This window comes from Manis pentadactyla, chromosome 7, assembly GCF_030020395.1.
Source record: "Manis pentadactyla isolate mManPen7 chromosome 7, mManPen7.hap1, whole genome shotgun sequence".
NCBI classification, from domain to species: domain Eukaryota; kingdom Metazoa; phylum Chordata; class Mammalia; order Pholidota; family Manidae; genus Manis; species Manis pentadactyla.
In genome coordinates this window covers 138,669,791-138,690,235 of record NC_080025.1, presented here as the reverse complement: position 1 = coordinate 138,690,235, position 20,445 = coordinate 138,669,791, and the positions used below count along the sequence as shown (strand labels likewise).

At 38.4% G+C, this 20,445-nt stretch overlaps 1 protein-coding gene across 1 annotated transcript; it reads right to left on the bottom strand.

Moving 5' to 3' along the window:
• Window positions 1-843: 843 nt before the first annotated feature.
• LOC118932619 (olfactory receptor-like protein OLF3) lies at window positions 844-3,942 on the bottom strand. Its single transcript, XM_057504862.1, has one exon. It carries the CDS (start codon window positions 2,430-2,432, stop codon window positions 1,500-1,502), a length of 933 nt encoding a protein of 310 aa, XP_057360845.1. The 5' UTR covers window positions 2,433-3,942; the 3' UTR covers window positions 844-1,499.
• Window positions 3,943-20,445: the final 16,503 nt, after the last annotated feature.

Here is a 20,445-nt window from a genome sequence, read left to right as displayed (position 1 = left end):
GGATCTGGAGGACTTAGGAGCAGTGCAACCATCAGACCTTCAAGTTATATATTAACATCCCTGTGGATTCCAAAGATCTGCGCATAGGAAATACAAGAATAGACTAGATTTCTAGATAATAATTGGATGAAGCTCACAGCATCAAGAACTGTTATGTAAATTTAGCACACTTATATGCAATAGCAAAGACCAGAATATAAATTTAAAAGGTAACTGACAAAGTCCTATTATATCCTTCCCTTTAAAATGATTAAAGTATGTTTGAATAATCTATTTATAAGAAGGTTTAAAAGCATACACAAAATCTGTTCAATAGACATTTCAATCAGCGTCAAGATAGGTTCACAGTGATCTCTAACTGATGTACTATTTGGTATTTCTTTTTATAACTTTTTCAGTTTATTATCTATGAAGCAGAAAGAGAAAGTAAACTAATGGAATAAATTAGAGACTCAAGATTCAAAATAATCTTGGTGGGTTAGTGTCATGTGTGAAAATCAATTAGCAGAGCTAAATATACATACTTTTATTTAAACTAAAAAAATGAGTATAGAGGTTGTGGAAACTATAACCAGTTTATAGGAAATAGGTTTTGAGAAATTAGTTGAATAACAGACTGTGGTGATGAATAATTTTGGAAATAGTGGTGATACTTGCACAACATTGCAAATGCAATTAATGCTGCTGGACTGTACACTTAAAAATAGCTAAAATGGCAAATTTTATATTTTATATATTTTACCACAATAAAAAGGTGTATTAAAATAATAATGAATAATAAAAAACAATAAAATAGGAAGCAATAAACAAAACAATAAAAAAAGAACAGTAAAGCCACAGATATTTTGTATATTAAAAGCAAATTTCATTCTTGAAAAGCAAAGGAAATCCAATCTTCTGGTCTGAACAAATATTGTATCACATGTTATTTATTTCAAGATAACATATCACCGTCTAGATTTAGGTAAAAAATAGTGTTGTAAGTTCTAAAACTGCCAGCATTTCAGAAAGAGTTTAAGAAGCTATTTGTGATTATCCTGAAGGAAATGAAGTTTTCTACGATTAATTGGAGTATTATCATGTAGAAAGAAAAACAGACATTCTCCACTCTGTTCCACAAGGTAAAAGCAGACCTGACTGGCAGAGTTCACCTATCTATTCATTCCACAAATAGAATCTACTGGACAAAGCCAGGCATCATTCCTTTGTATATGGAAACATTAATACAATTTTTAAATGGGCAGATGAAGTCTAAATATCATTGGATACCTGAGGGAAGATGATCTAACAAGAGGCTGTCTGAGGATCACTGCCATGAATTATCTGGTACTGGCCTATAGAAGGAAGTTCATTTATCAGGCGGAGGACCACGTTATCAGAACTCAAGGACCTCACCGTAACAGCCCTCCTTAGTCTAGTGTGGGAGTTCCATCTACACTTATCTGATCTCCTTCGTGGTTTTGATGACAGACAACGAGAAGTTCTTACATCTTTACCCTTCATCTCAATTTCTCTAAAACTTTCTGGAGAGCAGCCATAACTTCCTTATTCCTCAAGCTGTAGATCAAGGGGTTCAGCATAGGTGCCACCACAGCATAGAACACAGCGACCATCTTCTCCTCCTCCACTGAGGAGGCTGAGCGCGGCCCCAGGTAGGTGAAGATGGTCGCCCCAAAGCACATGCACACCACAGCGAGGTGGGAGGCACAGGTCCCAAAGGCTTTGCGGCGTCCCTGCGCAGAGCGAATGTGCAGGATGGCAGCGACTATGCGGCCATAGGAGAATAGGACCAGGATACAGGGAAGCATGATGAAAAGGAATCCTGAGATGGCCACCATGACCTTGTTGAAGGAGATGTCCGCACAGGCTAGCCGCAGCACCGCTAGGGTCTCACAGGCAAAGTGATTAATAACACTGTGGCACAAGGGAAGCTGGAAGGTGATGATTGTTTCCATCAGTGAATTCGTGAAACCAGCCACCAAGCAGCCGGCAGCCAGCCCCAGGCAGCGCCCTCCATGCATGATGACCGTGTAGTGAAGCGGGTGGCACACCGCCACGTAGCGGTCATAGGCCATGGCTCCCAGCAGGAAGAACTCAGATCCGCCCGATGCCAGGGACACATAGTGCTGGCACACGCAGTTGTGGAATGGGATGGACTTCTGGGCTGACAGCAGGTGGGCCAGCATTTGTGGGGCAATACTGTTTGCATAACAAAGGTCCACCAAGGATAAAACACTAAGAAAGAAGTACATGGGGGTATGAAGCCTGCTGTCCAGTCTGATCAGAAGAATAATGAGGAAATTTCCCACAACAGTCACCAAGTACATGGTAAGGATCAGGATAAAGAGGGAAACCTGAGTCCCCCAGTCACTGGACAGTCCCAGCAGAATGAACTCACTCACCCCTGTCTGGGTGTTATTTCCTTGGCGCATGAATTTCTGGGAACCAAACTATGAAGATGTTGAAACAACAAATCATGAAAACTCAGGATAGGAATGGTGGCTTTTAGATCATACGGAGAGCCTACTCATCTGAACTTCAAGTGTTCCTAGAACATCTCAGCTAAGCCATCATCCAACTGCGTGCGCGTAACCAGACGTGAGGGTCACAGCGGGATCCAGCCGCGCGGCTGGAAGTCAAGGAGAAAGGGCGTTACATTCTTGACGTTCGGCTTATTGGAACATAATTTCTTCACCCAAACTTCTGCTCTTAAATGGGCGAACTGAAGTGTTTTGACTCAAAATCCTACTCAATTTGCAAGTTATTATAGGGAATTCATGTCTTCCTGGTGAGAAAGTTTTTTGGTCCACACGAAAAATATTTTTCTGAATTCTGATTATGTTCAGTCCCATTTACCTATTTTGTCTACTGGATTCTCCCTGTGGACATCTCAGACACACCCCTCCTCAGTGGAATGTATCCAGGAAATCCTGAATGTTTTAAACAATATTCTTATACTTTTTATTACTAAGTGATCTTGAATTTATTTTCTGTAACTTGCCGTTTCATTGTGAGAGTGTTAAGTGGGAGACCTCTCCACCCACCTCACACCAGTGGCCCTGTTGGGTGAGATCAACCCACAAGGGCCAGCGTTAAGAATCAGGTGTTGCATGAAGAGAAGGTATACCTAGCTGCGAAAATTCATCTCCTATGACCAGCAAGGAGAATTTAACGAAGTGTTTAATAGCATCAGGTCATTACTTAATAATGCTGCTTTCTCAAGGAAGGGACAGTGGATTCATTTCTGACATGCAATGTTCCCATGTAACACTGATCAGTCCTCACCCACGAAGGGGGAAGTACAGAAGATCAGGTCTTAGTTATACAACATGGTAACAGGCGGTAATAGTTTTCTGACCCCAAAACAAAATTTCTTTCACATTTGCTCACTTATAGAAGGAAAGAAGTAGCCCATTATTAATATATACAGATGGGAGTCTGAAGTCTTGGAGACAGTCCTGTGACAGTAAACGATCTACATGAAACATTATTATTCCAATGGCTTCTACATTATTTACACTATAACTGTAGATGGGCAGCAGACTACAATTGCACAAATTGAAAGCTTCCAGTTTTCAGCCTAAAAACTTAGAATAATTGTTAAAGATCACACAGCCTAACACAGGAAGATGGGGATTTTAGATTAAAGTGCATTATCGTAAAGATAGCAATATTCAGTCATAAAATATTCAGGATGTAGTATTGTTTTGAGTAAGGTCCGAAGTGCCAAGGAATTTATTAAAAACAGAGCTCTCAGAAATTGAATGTCACACAGATAGTAGTGAAAATGATCAAATGATGTTAGAAACCCATTAAAGGCCTTGTGCTGGAAGCTTTCAGTTGCACCAAAATTAATTGAAACAAGACGCTCAACTACAGTTGGTAAAGAAATGCACAATGCTTAAGGTGTAAATAAGATGTTACACTGTGAAAAAAGGACAAAAAATCCTAATGACAAATAGAAGATTGTTTATAATCAAGAATATTTTTCTAGAATGTTCAAAATTCACAGCTTGTTTAGCTTCATGGCTAAAAACGATTAGCATAGTCTTAGGTCTTGTGTTCTCTTGCCCGTAATTTTCTGTTACACTACATCTATTTGTACATCAATTTCTCTCTGTTCTGCCACATTTTACATTGGAATGAAAAGTACTGTCATTATATGGTTAGAAAATTTATGAGTCATAAAAGCCCTGATTATAATACATCTAGTAATGTTTACAATACTTTTCTATCCCAATGTAAGTCTACTTTTAGGATTCCAATGTTTTTTAGAGTTTCATCAATACCTAAAGAGGCCACACTAGGAATACAGCTAAATGCAAGACCCATCCATCCTTCCCCATCTAACTGATTTGTTCCCAGCTCATAGTTTCCTATACTTGTAGACTGTGGAAATTTGGATTGAGGTGGGTCATCAGGTCTACTTTTATAGGCAAGGGAGTTTTCTAGAAAATCCATTATAACCACTTTCTCTAGGGAGGTTATTTTAAATCTAAATATTAGAACTATGTTTCCCCACATGGAAGTGTTTGCCTTTCCCCTTCATTTATTTTTTCTCCTTCCCACCGAAATTGATACTTGCAATTTTAAAAGAGAATCTCTTCCTCTCTCTGGTCTGTAAATCTGCAGTTTTAGAACAGAATATGAGTCTCCCTCTCTCATTCTTTTTATATGTGTGTCCAAGAATTGCTGAAAATGTATGTTGACAAAATTCATTTTTTGCTTACTACCTTGTGTTAGGATTTTATCAAATAAATGTAACAACTATACAAATCACATTTAATAAAACCTAACACTCCAAAGTTGTATGAATTGTTTCCAAGAAGTGTTTCTATTGTGACAGCTCTTCTTTAAGGGAATACCCATGCTTTGACGCACATTGCATGTACGACTTATTCCACATAACCTTTCTTCAGGCCTGTCTGCCAAGGGCTCCGATGTAACTGTAATGAAGACACTCTTGCAGGTATATCAGCAGGAATGTATGTGCATGTATGTAGCATGGATGTGAAGGTGATGGTTAGTGGGAGGTCCATTTATGCTGTTTAAAATTTTATAACCAGGACTTCAAGAAATGTCAGTTTTAAACAAATTAAACAAACAACAAAACAAGTAGTGTTTTCCTACCTATCTGCAGAAACATATCCAAAAAGATGTCATTTGTGTTTAAAGTCATGTTGCTTTTGCTCAGTAATGTACTCAGGCCTGTGTTATTTCTAAGTGACACACAGTATTTGTGTAAGCATTCTTGAGTTTTTTTTTAATAAAATATATTTGATACTTTTTAAAAAATGATGTGTTACAGTCAAAGTAAAACCTGTTTCTTTGTAAAATTGTTTCAAATAACTTACCCAAGTCAATTTCCCTGTGAATCACTGAATGCTCAGGTTCGGTTTTAGAAAATCTTGATCTTGCCTATCATTTTGGTAGCAGATGGTGGGAAGAAAGCAAACAAGCTCCCAGCCGAAGTGCAAACATTCACTGGAGTAGGAAGAATGTTAAGAAAAGAATTAAAAACCAAAACTGCATGTATGTGTAGATCAAGTTGATATCAATCAACACTCTATTGCTGAACACTCTGTGCCAGGCATTATACTAAGTACTTTATGTACCTGTTAATATAATAATCATCACAACAACACTCTGAACTTTGGCTGATTACTTCTGTTTTGCAGATGAAAAAGAAAGAGGTGAAGTAACTAAACAGTGGAGTCAGCTGGTAAACAGGATGACCTGATGACCCACAGGCACGTCCATTATGCCACTCTGCATACAGCAGGACCCTGACACAGCACCGTGATTGTCACTGTTTTAAGGCTATGGATTCAGCAAATATAAAAATCAGGAGACATATCAAGAGGACTAACTGGGTTCCAGCTTTGGACCCCCCTGACGGCAGGGCTGTGGTGGACCAGAGTAGGCTCCTCTCACTTACCCATGAACTTGAAGTCTGGCCTTCAAGCCACGTGGACAATGGGACAAAGAGGAGAAAGCCAGCACATGTCCACATTAGGGACTGTCTGCATGTAGTATGTAATTAACTGGCCTCTTCTGTAAACTTGGAATGGTGATCATGCGTCTGCGTTGTTTCTGCCACGGTGATGACTGCGACAGTGCATGGCACATCTGCAGCAGGGAGTCCCTTCTTCCTCCCCTAAAAAAAGATGAAAGGCTTTGAGTATGGACAATAAGAGAAACAAAAATAATATAGTATCAGAAATAGATAACGGTGTGTGCTTACTTTATAAAATCAGCTTTCAAAAGAAGATTTGAACTTAAATATAGTTTCATTGGGCCAAAAAAATCCCTAGCAAGCACCTGGTGAGGGAGGACAAAGAATCCTGGACTGTGGGTGTGAGTTTTACCACCTTGGCAAGATTTGTCCCTCCTGAGCTGCCTGCCCTGGAGAGCTCGGCATCTAGTTTCTGTAGCGGAGAGTGCCAACGTATCCCCACTATTTGTGCAATGCTACCGTCACACTCACAGACAAAAGGGGCTACATTTCCAGGTCACTCGGCAGTCACACCAAAAGCAGGGGTAAAATGCTGAGTGGCCCGGTAGAGAAGCTGAAATCATCACACAGGTCAAGAGTTCTTTCCAGGCCTAGGAAATGCTCTCTAGAGCGCCCCCTTTGGGTCCCACACACAAATACTCTCACTCCTGCCCAAGCTGTTCACAAACACAGACGTACTTAGCTGTAAACTCACAAACATAAAACCACCACAACCCTGTGAATGCACTAAGTGCCACTGAACTGTACACTAAATATGGTTACTGTCATATGATGTGTCACCTCAACTTAAAACATCTTCAAAGACTGGTGGTATATAGTCATTCAATGTCTTTCTCAAAAAGATCAAAACTAGCCCAAATTTAAATAAATAAACAGTAGATAAATAAACATCTAAAAGAAAAAGTTATGCTAAATGGGTGGGAGAAGAGGATACTAAGATATATAAATAAAAATAAATGAATGAGGATTTATTTTTCTTAAGGGACATTATTAATAAGCACTCTTTGGAAAAAGTTAAAAGAGAGAGAATCAATGGTCAGAAAGGAAGACAAAGAAAAAAAAAGAGCACAATTAAAAAGCCAAGGAAATAAAAATGAAACCAAATGAGGAAGAAGTGGAAGCGATGAAAATGAGAGAAAAGAAAATTGAAATATTTATAGGTGCCATTTTCTTGACATTTAATCAATTTACATGCTGCTGAAGTCACCTAATATTTTATACACTAGGACTTCCATTATTTCATTTACCTTGGTGTGTAGTTCCAGAGTGCTATGTTTAGTCCTTCTTTGCAGTGAAATTTCTAGAATTTGGTTCCATTATGATGGAAGCTCTGCTCAACATACATTTACCAGGGAAACTGATGAATTCTCCAAAAACATGAACAGTGAGATCTTTTAGGATAACTCTCCCCCCATTCTTCCACATGCAAATCTTCAGGACAAGTGTTTCTTCAGTTACATTATTGAAAACCCCAAAATTCCCCCTCAAAATAGAAGACTCAAAAACAGTTAAGGTATGTATATTTGGAATTATTTAATTATTTCCACACAAGCTTAATTCCTGTTCTTGAGCCACATTACAATAATCTGCTTTGTAAAGAGGAACAAATACATCACAGAACCATCTCTGCATTGTCAAAGCACAGTGGAGATGATCATAAATCCACATCCCTTTACTCTGAGCTTTTAGAATAATTAGGAAATGCAATAGATATGGGATGAAGAAAAGAAGGCTAAGCAAAATGCAGAAAGCAGCAAGGAAGAGGGGGAGAGGGCACAGACGTGAGCTGGAAAAGAAGCTGGGACCCCCCAGGTCCGTCTGCCCCCAGTGGGCATAGGGCACCCCCTTCCCTCCGCTTGGCTCCTGTCTGGCCCTTTGCCATCGCCAAATTGTTTGCTCTTCTCACCCAGAGGACTTAAGAGAATGAGCATCAAGTCAGAGCCAGCCAGAGGGAGTACCCCACACAATTTTTATTTCAAGTAGAATACCTGCACTTATCATTACCAACAACATCTTTGTGTCTTTGTATCATCTTCATGCAACTAGAAAATTTTGTTTTCATTTTGAAAAACTCTGTCCATTGGATTGATGCTTTATGGATGGAAAAGAATATATCCTCCTAAAGTCCTAGATAATGGCATAAGTGATCCTCTCCCAGACAGATATGCATATAGTTATCTAGCAAAAATAAAAATAACAAAAATGATTTATTAAATTAGTACACAAATGGAAATGAACTTGAAAACGTAAGACTATTTTGAAAACATGCACTGGCTAAGCAGCCTACTTAGCATGCAAGTACGGACAGCAGGACCAGAGAATCTACATGCTATTCATGACCATCCCTTTATGGGCAGGTGTGGGAGAGTTTCAGACAAAGATGTCACTTTCTAGACTTGTTCCCCAAATAAAAGTCCTATATGGGGAGGAAAGAGCTAGTATCTGAGGGCATAATCCTGCTACAAGTGTCAGCAAAGAAAAGGCCCATCAGCACTGACCTACCACCCAACTCCTATTTCCAGGAATCAAAGAAAAGCAGAAGTCAGACTGTAAATCTGGTGTTGACTTACTAGTAGACCCAGGACCATCACAGGTGGGGAATCCTTAAATCACTTGGAAGTTCTGGCTTCCTACTTTGAATAGCCAAAACATACTTTCTTAGGAGAATTTCTGCTAGAGGACAACTACATCAAGCCATGATTCTCTCAGGCTTGAAGAACACAGGAGGGGCTATGGATTATAGGAATCTGGTTTCATAACTCACGTTCCTAAATAAATGTTGGCAAAAGATCAGAAGTGCCTGACTCACCTCAGGGGAGTGGAGGAGGCCATCCTGTGCCTTGGAAAGATGGCAGAGCTGGGAAAATTGTGGAATTTTAAACAAGTGCCATTGGACCAGGTAACTTTCTCTAACTTTATTGCTGAAACCTCAAGGGGACAATTATGCTTTGTTTATTAGATTTCTCGCATTTTCCCTCCCCCTCTGTCTGGTTACTTCTGCAACTAACACCCTAACCTCCCTTAGAACTTTACAAATCAAAGTTTTGCTGCCTTGTCTCTGGAGCATAGGGAAGAGCTTGCCAAACTTTCATCTCCTGGAGACTGGGAAAAATGGTGGAAATTTTTATCCTACTTTATGAAGATGTGACTAAATCTCCACTTCCTTATTCCAGTTCACCCATTTCCACATTCCTTTGCACAGCAGCTCCTAGGCCAGGCAACTCAGGGAGTCAGGACCATTGGGATGTTCAGGTACATCGTGTTATCTAAGCAGGGAGACTGCCCTATGCCAGTCTCTAGACAGAGGCTGTATATTATTGGGCTGCTGTCCAGGTTTCAAATTATACCACAATATCTGGTGAGGTCCTTGGAACTTTTGCTTTTCCTTTTGCTTTAAGAATAATGATCTCCATACTGTGGTTTGTTCTTACAGATATTCAGTGTTCTGAACCTTTAATAAAAGTACAGCCATCCTATGTCTCCCCAAGCAATGGAAACAAAAGCAAAAATAAACAAGTGGGACTATATCAAACTAAAAAGCTTCTGAACAGGAAAGAAAATATGTAAAGATCTAAAATACATAAAGAATTTATACAACTCAAAAAACAATCTGATTACAAAACAGGCAGATGACCTGAACAGACATTTTTCCAAAGACATACAGATGGCCATCAGACACACAAAAAGGTGCTTAGCATCACTGATCATTAGGGAAATGCAAATCAAAACAATGCTGAGATAGCATTTCACTTTAGTCAGATTGGCTAATATCAACAAAACAAGAAATAACAAGTATTGGGGAGGGTGTGGAGAAAAGGGAACCCTTGTATACTCCCAGTAGGATTGCATATTGTTGCAGCCACTGTGGAAAACAGTAGGGAGGTTTCTCAAAAAACTAAAACTGGAAATCTCATATGACCCAGAAATTCTACTTCTAGGAATTTACCTGAAGAAAATAAAATCACTGATCCAAAAAGACATATGCACTCCTATGTCCACTGCAGAATTATTTACAGTATCCAAAATATGGAAGCAATCTAAATTTCCATTGATAGCTGAATGGGTAAAAAAGATGTGGTACATATCTGAAATGGAATATTAGTCAGCCATAAAAAAGAATGAAATTGTATCATTTGCAACAACATGGATAGACCTAGAAGGCATTATGCTAAGTTAAATATATCAGATGGAGAAAGACAAATACCATTTGATTTCACTTATATGTGGAATCTAAAAAACAAAACAGATGAGCAAACAAACAAAACTGAAATAGACTTATAAACACAGAGAACAGACTGGTGGTTACCAAAGAAGAGATAGGTGAAAGGGAAAAAAATTAGTGAGAATGTTTGATATCTTGATCAGAGTGATGGTTACATAAGTGTATACACATGTTAAAATTCATCAACCTGTACAGTACGATTTGTGCATTTTACTGCATGTAGCTCCACCTCCCCACACACAAAGTACAGCTATCTTGTGTGAACTCTAGGAGGATGTTAAGCATTGTGGGATGAGCCCTGTAGAGGCCCAGTGTGTTCCCTTTCCCTTCCCCAAAAGCAGGAGTGGATATTGACACTTGTATGTTTTGCCCATGTGAGAGTGGCCAGGCTGCTCTTATCTTCTGCTCAGATGCCTGTCATTGCCCCCTATCCTTTATCTACTTTTCTCATTTTGCTTTTCTCCACAGTAATTGACACCATATAACATACTAGATGTATTATTTATTTCTTACATTTATTGCCTATTTCCCTTGAGTAGAATGTAATCTTCATGAAGGCAGAGATTTTTGTTTGTTTTTCACTGTTATATCTACAACATCTAGAATGGTGTCTGGCATGCAATAGTTTAACAAATATTTGTGAAACAAATATGGAGAAAATATTAAACCTCTAAATAGGACATTAAAGATTATCTGAATAACTCTAAAAACATTTCATGCTTTGAGTGGGACAGTTTAATATTATAAAGATGTGAATGACTCTACAAATTCAGTGCAAACCTAATCAAAATTTCAGCTGAACTTTTTGGAGAACTTAATAAAATTACTAAAAAATGTACATGGAATAAATCACTCCATAAATAGCTGACTATTTACAGACTGACTATAAACAAATATTAATAAGTAAATATAATAGAGTATCTGACCATTTCAATTATATATTTAACAACTTTAAAAGAGAAGATGGGTTTGTCCATCTTATTTGATATATAACATACAACAGATGAAGACTTACAACAAGCCAAAACGATTTTTAAAAATAGAATAACAGAATTGCATGTACACAAGCAAACAAATGAAGAGAAAAGAGTAGAGTTCAAAGACAGACTCATACATAGGGAAACAATGTACATTAAGGTTCCTACAAATAAATGAGTAAAGACTGGCTTGTTTAATAAATGAACAACATGGAAAAAAATAACACAATCTTTATTTAACAACGTATACAAAAGTGAAAAGAAATGACTGTGAGAGGTAAAAGTAGAAAATTTGATCATATTAAAAACAGAATATTTTATGACCTAGATGCAGGACTCTTTTTTTAGAAAGACAAAACTTCAAAAGTTATAGGACAAAAATGTGATGAGTTGGATTATATCAAAATGAAGGTTGTCTGTTCAACAAAGGACTCCATGCATAAAGTAACAGAGAGATGACAGATTGGAGGTATGTATTTGCAATGGCTAATTAACAGATAAGGATTTTATCGATTAATATACACACCAACAAGGAAATGGCAGAAAACCCAAAGGAACAATGAGCAAAGAAAATGAACACGCAGTGTACAGCAGTAGAAACCCAAAAGGCTGACAATATGATTCTTCCAGAAAATATATATTGTGTACCCATAATGAGACAGACTCTCTTCTGGACTTTTGGTGTATGTAAGTGAACAGAACAAAGAGCCTTGCTCTCAAAGTGCTTTTATTCTGGGGCAGTGGCAGAGTGGGAGACAGACATTAAAAAATGAGTTAATCGCAAATACGTTAGAAAGGATAAGTCCTTTGGAAAAAATAAATAACAAGGTAAGAGGGAATAGGAGTAGGGGCAAGGGGAGGAGGTAGTTAGAAAACAGTTATAATCCATAATAAAGACTTTGGGGTTTATTCTGAGCAGTTGCAGAGTTACAAAGAGGAATAATATGTTTAGGTATGTTTTCAAAGGAGTCACACCCAGTGCTGGGACACAAAAGTAGAAGCAGAGAAATTGGTTGCAGGCTATTGTTATAACCCACCTGGGAGACAGAGGCTCACTCCATGGTGTGGGAGAGGGCAGGATGGGGTGGGGTCCTGTTCTGTATATATTTTGAAAATAGAGACAAGAAGATATTCTTGCAGATTTGAATCAGATGTGAGAAAAAGAGAATGGCCTGATCATTGCCATGCGGGAGGTGCCACCAACTGTGGTGGGAAGGCCTGGATGGAGCGCAGGACACTGGAGATAGACGGGAATCAGGAGCTCAGCAAATGAGCACATGTTCATATTGATTACTTACCAGAGTAATGAACAGTAAAATGATTTCATATCTTTTAGCTTATAAAATATTCAAAATATGCAGGCTGTGCATAGACAAGAATCCTCCTGTACAGAAGTAGATGTATAGGTTTATGAAGCCATTCTGGGGAGCATTATCCATAATCTAGCAACTTGGCCCCTGGGTATGTTCCCTAAATAAATTCTCACACAGGTCCTGAAGTGTGCATATGTTAGTTACATTCTTGACGTTCGGCTTATTGGAACCTAATTTCTTCACCCAAACTTCTGCTCTTAAATGGGCGAACTGAAGTGTTTTGACTCAAAATCCTACTCAATTTGCTAGTTATTATAGGGAATTCATGTCTTCCTGGTGAGAAAGTTTTTTGGTCCACACGAAAAATATTTTTCTAAATTCTGATTATGTTCAGTCCCATTTACCTATTTTGTCTACTGGATTCTCCCTGTGGACATCTCAGACACACCCCTCCTCAGTGGAATGTATCCAGGAAATCCTGAATGTTTTAAACAATATTCTAATACTTTTTATTACTAAGTGATCTTGAATTTATTTTCTGTAACTTGCCGTTTCATTGTGAGAGTGTTAAGTGGGAGACCTCTCCACCCACCTCACACCAGTGGCCCTGTTGGGTGAGATCAACCCACAAGGGCCAGCGTTAAGAATCAGGTGTTGCATGAAGAGAAGGTATACCTAGCTGCGAAAATTCATCTCCTATGACCAGCAAGGAGAATTTAACGAAGTGTTTAATAGCATCAGGTCATTACTTAATAATGCTGCTTTCTCAAGGAAGGGACAGTGGATTCATTTCTGACATGCAATGTTCCCATGTAACACTGATCAGTCCTCACCCACGAAGGGGGAAGTACAGAAGATCAGGTCTTAGTTATACAACATGGTAACAGGCGGTAATAGTTTTCTGACCCCAAAACAAAATTTCTTTCACATTTGCTCACTTATAGAAGGAAAGAAGTAGCCCATTATTAATATATACAGATGGGAGTCTGAAGTCTTGGAGACAGTCCTGTGACAGTAAACGATCTACATGAAACATTATTATTCCAATGGCTTCTACATTATTTACACTATAACTGTAGATGGGCAGCAGACTACAATTGCACAAATTGAAAGCTTCCAGTTTTCAGCCTAAAAACTTAGAATAATTGTTAAAGATCACACAGCCTAACACAGGAAGATGGGGATTTTAGATTAAAGTGCATTATCGTAAAGATAGCAATATTCAGTCATAAAATATTCAGGATGTAGTATTGTTTTGAGTAAGGTCCGAAGTGCCAAGGAATTTATTAAAAACAGAGCTCTCAGAAATTGAATGTCACACAGATAGTAGTGAAAATGATCAAATGATGTTAGAAACCCATTAAAGGCCTTGTGCTGGAAGCTTTCAGTTGCACCAAAATTAATTGAAACAAGACGCTCAACTACAGTTGGTAAAGAAATGCACAATGCTTAAGGTGTAAATAAGATGTTACACTGTGAAAAAAGGACAAAAAATCCTAATGACAAATAGAAGATTGTTTATAATCAAGAATATTTTTCTAGAATGTTCAAAATTCACAGCTTGTTTAGCTTCATGGCTAAAAACGATTAGCATAGTCTTAGGTCTTGTGTTCTCTTACCCGTAATTTTCTGTTACACTACATCTATTTGTACATCAATTTCTCTCTGTTCTGCCACATTTTACATTGGAATGAAAAGTACTGTCATTATATGGTTAGAAAATTTATGAGTCATAAAAGCCCTGATTATAATACATCTAGTAATGTTTACAATACTTTTCTATCCCAATGTAAGTCTACTTTTAGGATTCCAATGTTTTTTAGAGTTTCATCAATACCTAAAGAGGCCACACTAGGAATACAGCTAAATGCAAGACCCATCCATCCTTCCCCATCTAACTGATTTGTTCCCAGCTCATAGTTTCCTATACTTGTAGACTGTGGAAATTTGGATTGAGGTGGGTCATCAGGTCTACTTTTATAGGCAAGGGAGTTTTCTAGAAAATCCATTATAACCACTTTCTCTAGGGAGGTTATTTTAAATCTAAATATTAGAACTATGTTTCCCCACATGGAAGTGTTTGCCTTTCCCCTTCATTTATTTTTTCTCCTTCCCACCGAAATTGATACTTGCAATTTTAAAAGAGAATCTCTTCCTCTCTCTGGTCTGTAAATCTGCAGTTTTAGAACAGAATATGAGTCTCCCTCTCTCATTCTTTTTATATGTGTGTCCAAGAATTGCTGAAAATGTATGTTGACAAAATTCATTTTTTGCTTACTACCTTGTGTTAGGATTTTATCAAATAAATGTAACAACTATACAAATCACATTTAATAAAACCTAACACTCCAAAGTTGTATGAATTGTTTCCAAGAAGTGTTTCTATTGTGACAGCTCTTCTTTAAGGGAATACCCATGCTTTGACGCACATTGCATGTACGACTTATTCCACATAACCTTTCTTCAGGCCTGTCTGCCAAGGGCTCCGATGTAACTGTAATGAAGACACTCTTGCAGGTATATCAGCAGGAATGTATGTGCATGTATGTAGCATGGATGTGAAGGTGATGGTTAGTGGGAGGTCCATTTATGCTGTTTAAAATTTTATAACCAGGACTTCAAGAAATGTCAGTTTTAAACAAATTAAACAAACAACAAAACAAGTAGTGTTTTCCTACCTATCTGCAGAAACATATCCAAAAAGATGTCATTTGTGTTTAAAGTCATGTTGCTTTTGCTCAGTAATGTACTCAGGCCTGTGTTATTTCTAAGTGACACACAGTATTTGTGTAAGCATTCTTGAGTTTTTTTTTAATAAAATATATTTGATACTTTTTAAAAAATGATGTGTTACAGTCAAAGTAAAACCTGTTTCTTTGTAAAATTGTTTCAAATAACTTACCCAAGTCAATTTCCCTGTGAATCACTGAATGCTCAGGTTCGGTTTTAGAAAATCTTGATCTTGCCTATCATTTTGGTAGCAGATGGTGGGAAGAAAGCAAACAAGCTCCCAGCCGAAGTGCAAACATTCACTGGAGTAGGAAGAATGTTAAGAAAAGAATTAAAAACCAAAACTGCATGTATGTGTAGATCAAGTTGATATCAATCAACACTCTATTGCTGAACACTCTGTGCCAGGCATTATACTAAGTACTTTATGTACCTGTTAATATAATAATCATCACAACAACACTCTGAACTTTGGCTGATTACTTCTGTTTTGCAGATGAAAAAGAAAGAGGTGAAGTAACTAAACAGTGGAGTCAGCTGGTAAACAGGATGACCTGATGACCCACAGGCACGTCCATTATGCCACTCTGCATACAGCAGGACCCTGACACAGCACCGTGATTGTCACTGTTTTAAGGCTATGGATTCAGCAAATATAAAAATCAGGAGACATATCAAGAGGACTAACTGGGTTCCAGCTTTGGACCCCCCTGACGGCAGGGCTGTGGTGGACCAGAGTAGGCTCCTCTCACTTACCCATGAACTTGAAGTCTGGCCTTCAAGCCACGTGGACAATGGGACAAAGAGGAGAAAGCCAGCACATGTCCACATTAGGGACTGTCTGCATGTAGTATGTAATTAACTGGCCTCTTCTGTAAACTTGGAATGGTGATCATGCGTCTGCGTTGTTTCTGCCACGGTGATGACTGCGACAGTGCATGGCACATCTGCAGCAGGGAGTCCCTTCTTCCTCCCCTAAAAAAAGATGAAAGGCTTTGAGTATGGACAATAAGAGAAACAAAAATAATATAGTATCAGAAATAGATAACGGTGTGTGCTTACTTTATAAAATCAGCTTTCAAAAGAAGATTTGAACTTAAATATAGTTTCATTGGGCCAAAAAAATCCCTAGCAAGCACCTGGTGAGGGAGGACAAAGAATCCTGGACTGTGGGTGTGAGTTTTACCACCTTGGCAAGATTTGTCCCTCCTGAGCTGCCTGCCCTGGAGAGCTCGGCATCTAGTTTCTGTAGCGGAGAGTGCCAACGTATCCCCACTATTTGTGCAATGCTACCGTCACACTCACAGACAAAAGGGGCTACATTTCCAGGTCACTCGGCAGTCACACCAAAAGCAGGGGTAAAATGCTGAGTGGCCCGGTAGAGAAGCTGAAATCATCACACAGGTCAAGAGTTCTTTCCAGGCCTAGGAAATGCTCTCTAGAGCGCCCCCTTTGGGTCCCACACACAAATACTCTCACTCCTGCCCAAGCTGTTCACAAACACAGACGTACTTAGCTGTAAACTCACAAACATAAAACCACCACAACCCTGTGAATGCACTAAGTGCCACTGAACTGTACACTAAATATGGTTACTGTCATATGATGTGTCACCTCAACTTAAAACATCTTCAAAGACTGGTGGTATATAGTCATTCAATGTCTTTCTCAAAAAGATCAAAACTAGCCCAAATTTAAATAAATAAACAGTAGATAAATAAACATCTAAAAGAAAAAGTTATGCTAAATGGGTGGGAGAAGAGGATACTAAGATATATAAATAAAAATAAATGAATGAGGATTTATTTTTCTTAAGGGACATTATTAATAAGCACTCTTTGGAAAAAGTTAAAAGAGAGAGAATCAATGGTCAGAAAGGAAGACAAAGAAAAAAAAAGAGCACAATTAAAAAGCCAAGGAAATAAAAATGAAACCAAATGAGGAAGAAGTGGAAGCGATGAAAATGAGAGAAAAGAAAATTGAAATATTTATAGATGCCATTTTCTTGACATTTAATCAATTTACATGCTGCTGAAGTCACCTAATATTTTATACACTAGGACTTCCATTATTTCATTTACCTTGGTGTGTAGTTCCAGAGTGCTATGTTTAGTCCTTCTTTGCAGTGAAATTTCTAGAATTTGGTTCCATTATGATGGAAGCTCTGCTCAACATACATTTACCAGGGAAACTGATGAATTCTCCAAAAACATGAACAGTGAGATCTTTTAGGATAACTCTCCCCCCATTCTTCCACATGCAAATCTTCAGGACAAGTGTTTCTTCAGTTACATTATTGAAAACCCCAAAATTCCCCCTCAAAATAGAAGACTCAAAAACAGTTAAGGTATGTATATTTGGAATTATTTAATTATTTCCACACAAGCTTAATTCCTGTTCTTGAGCCACATTACAATAATCTGCTTTGTAAAGAGGAACAAATACATCACAGAACCATCTCTGCATTGTCAAAGCACAGTGGAGATGATCATAAATCCACATCCCTTTACTCTGAGCTTTTAGAATAATTAGGAAATGCAATAGATATGGGATGAAGAAAAGAAGGCTAAGCAAAATGCAGAAAGCAGCAAGGAAGAGGGGGAGAGGGCACAGACGTGAGCTGGAAAAGAAGCTGGGACCCCCCAGGTCCGTCTGCCCCCAGTGGGCATAGGGCACCCCCTTCCCTCCGCTTGGCTCCTGTCTGGCCCTTTGCCATCGCCAAATTGTTTGCTCTTCTCACCCAGAGGACTTAAGAGAATGAGCATCAAGCCAGAGCCAGCCAGAGGGAGTACCCCACACAATTTTTATTTCAAGTAGAATACCTGCACTTATCATTACCAACAACATCTTTGTGTCTTTGTATCATCTTCATGCAACTAGAAAATTTTGTTTTCATTTTGAAAAACTCTGTCCATTGGATTGATGCTTTATGGATGGAAAAGAATATATCCTCCTAAAGTCCTAGATAATGGCATAAGTGATCCTCTCCCAGACAGATATGCATATAGTTATCTAGCAAAAATAAAAATAACAAAAATGATTTATTAAATTAGTACACAAATGGAAATGAACTTGAAAACGTAAGACTATTTTGAAAACATGCACTGGCTAAGCAGCCTACTTAGCATGCAAGTACGGACAGCAGGACCAGAGAATCTACATGCTATTCATGACCATCCCTTTATGGGCAGGTGTGGGAGAGTTTCAGACAAAGATGTCACTTTCTAGACTTGTTCCCCAAATAAAAGTCCTATATGGGGAGGAAAGAGCTAGTATCTGAGGGCATAATCCTGCTACAAGTGTCAGCAAAGAAAAGGCCCATCAGCACTGACCTACCACCCAACTCCTATTTCCAGGAATCAAAGAAAAGCAGAAGTCAGACTGTAAATCTGGTGTTGACTTACTAGTAGACCCAGGACCATCACAGGTGGGGAATCCTTAAATCACTTGGAAGTTCTGGCTTCCTACTTTGAATAGCCAAAACATACTTTCTTAGGAGAATTTCTGCTAGAGGACAACTACATCAAGCCATGATTCTCTCAGGCTTGAAGAACACAGGAGGGGCTATGGATTATAGGAATCTGGTTTCATAACTCACGTTCCTAAATAAATGTTGGCAAAAGATCAGAAGTGCCTGACTCACCTCAGGGGAGTGGAGGAGGCCATCCTGTGCCTTGGAAAGATGGCAGAGCTGGGAAAATTGTGGAATTTTAAACAAGTGCCATTGGACCAGGTAACTTTCTCTAACTTTATTGCTGAAACCTCAAGGGGACAATTATGCTTTGTTTATTAGATTTCTCGCATTTTCCCTCCCCCTCTGTCTGGTTACTTCTGCAACTAACACCCTAACCTCCCTTAGAACTTTACAAATCAAAGTTTTGCTGCCTTGTCTCTGGAGCATAGGGAAGAGCTTGCCAAACTTTCATCTCCTGGAGACTGGGAAAAATGGTGGAAATTTTTATCCTACTTTATGAAGATGTGACTAAATCTCCACTTCCTTATTCCAGTTCACCCATTTCCACATTCCTTTGCACAGCAGCTCCTAGGCCAGGCAACTCAGGGAGTCAGGACCATTGGGATGTTCAGGTACATCGTGTTATCTAAGCAGGGAGACTGCCCTATGCCAGTCTCTAGACAGAGGCTGTATATTATTGGGCTGCTGTCCAGGTTTCAAATTATACCACAATATCTGGTGAGGTCCTTGGAACTTTTGCTTTTCCTTTTGCTTTAAGAATAATGATCTCCATACTGTGGTTTGTTCTTACAGATATTCAGTGTTCTGAACCTTTAATAAAAGTACAGCCATCCTATGTCTCCCCAAGCAATGGAAACAAAAGCAAAAATAAACAAGTGGGACTATATCAAACTAAAAAGCTTCTGAACAGGAAAGAAAATATGTAAAGATCTAAAATACATAAAGAATTTATACAACTCAAAAAACAATCTGATTACAAAACAGGCAGATGACCTGAACAGATATTTTTCCAAAGACATACAGATGGCCATCAGACACACAAAAAGGTGCTTAGCATCACTGATCATTAGGGAAATGCAAATCAAAACAATGCTGAGATAGCATTTCACTTTAGTCAGATTGGCTAATATCAACAAAACAAGAAATAATAAGTATTGGGGAGGGTGTGGAGAAAAGGGAACCCTTGTATACTCCCAGTAGGATTGCATATTGTTGCAGCCACTGTGGAAAACAGTAGGGAGGTTTCTCAAAAAACTAAAACTGGAAATCTCATATGACCCAGAAATTCTACTTCTAGGAATTTACCTGAAGAAAATAAAATCACTGATCCAAAAAGACATATGCACTCCTATGTCCACTGCAGAATTATTTACATTATCCAAAATATGGAAGCAGTCTAAATTTCCATTGATAGCTGACTGGGTAAAAAAGATGTGGTACATATATGAAATGGAATATTAGTCAGCCATAAAAAAGAATGAAATTGTATCATTTGCAACAACATGGATAGACCTAGAAGGCATTATGCTAAGTTAAATATATCAGATGGAGAAAGACAAATGCCATTTGATTTCACTTACATGTGGAATCTAAAAAACAAAACAGATGAGCAAACAAACAAAACTGAAATAGACTTATAAACACAGAGAACAGACTGGTGGTTACCAAAGAAGAGATAGGTGAAAGGGAAAAAAATTAGTGAGAATGTTTGA

Coding starts and splice junctions, on each gene's coding strand:
- LOC118932619 (XM_057504862.1), bottom strand. CDS start 2,432: ATGCGCCAAGGAAATAACACCCAGACAGGGGTGAGTGAGTTCATTCTG.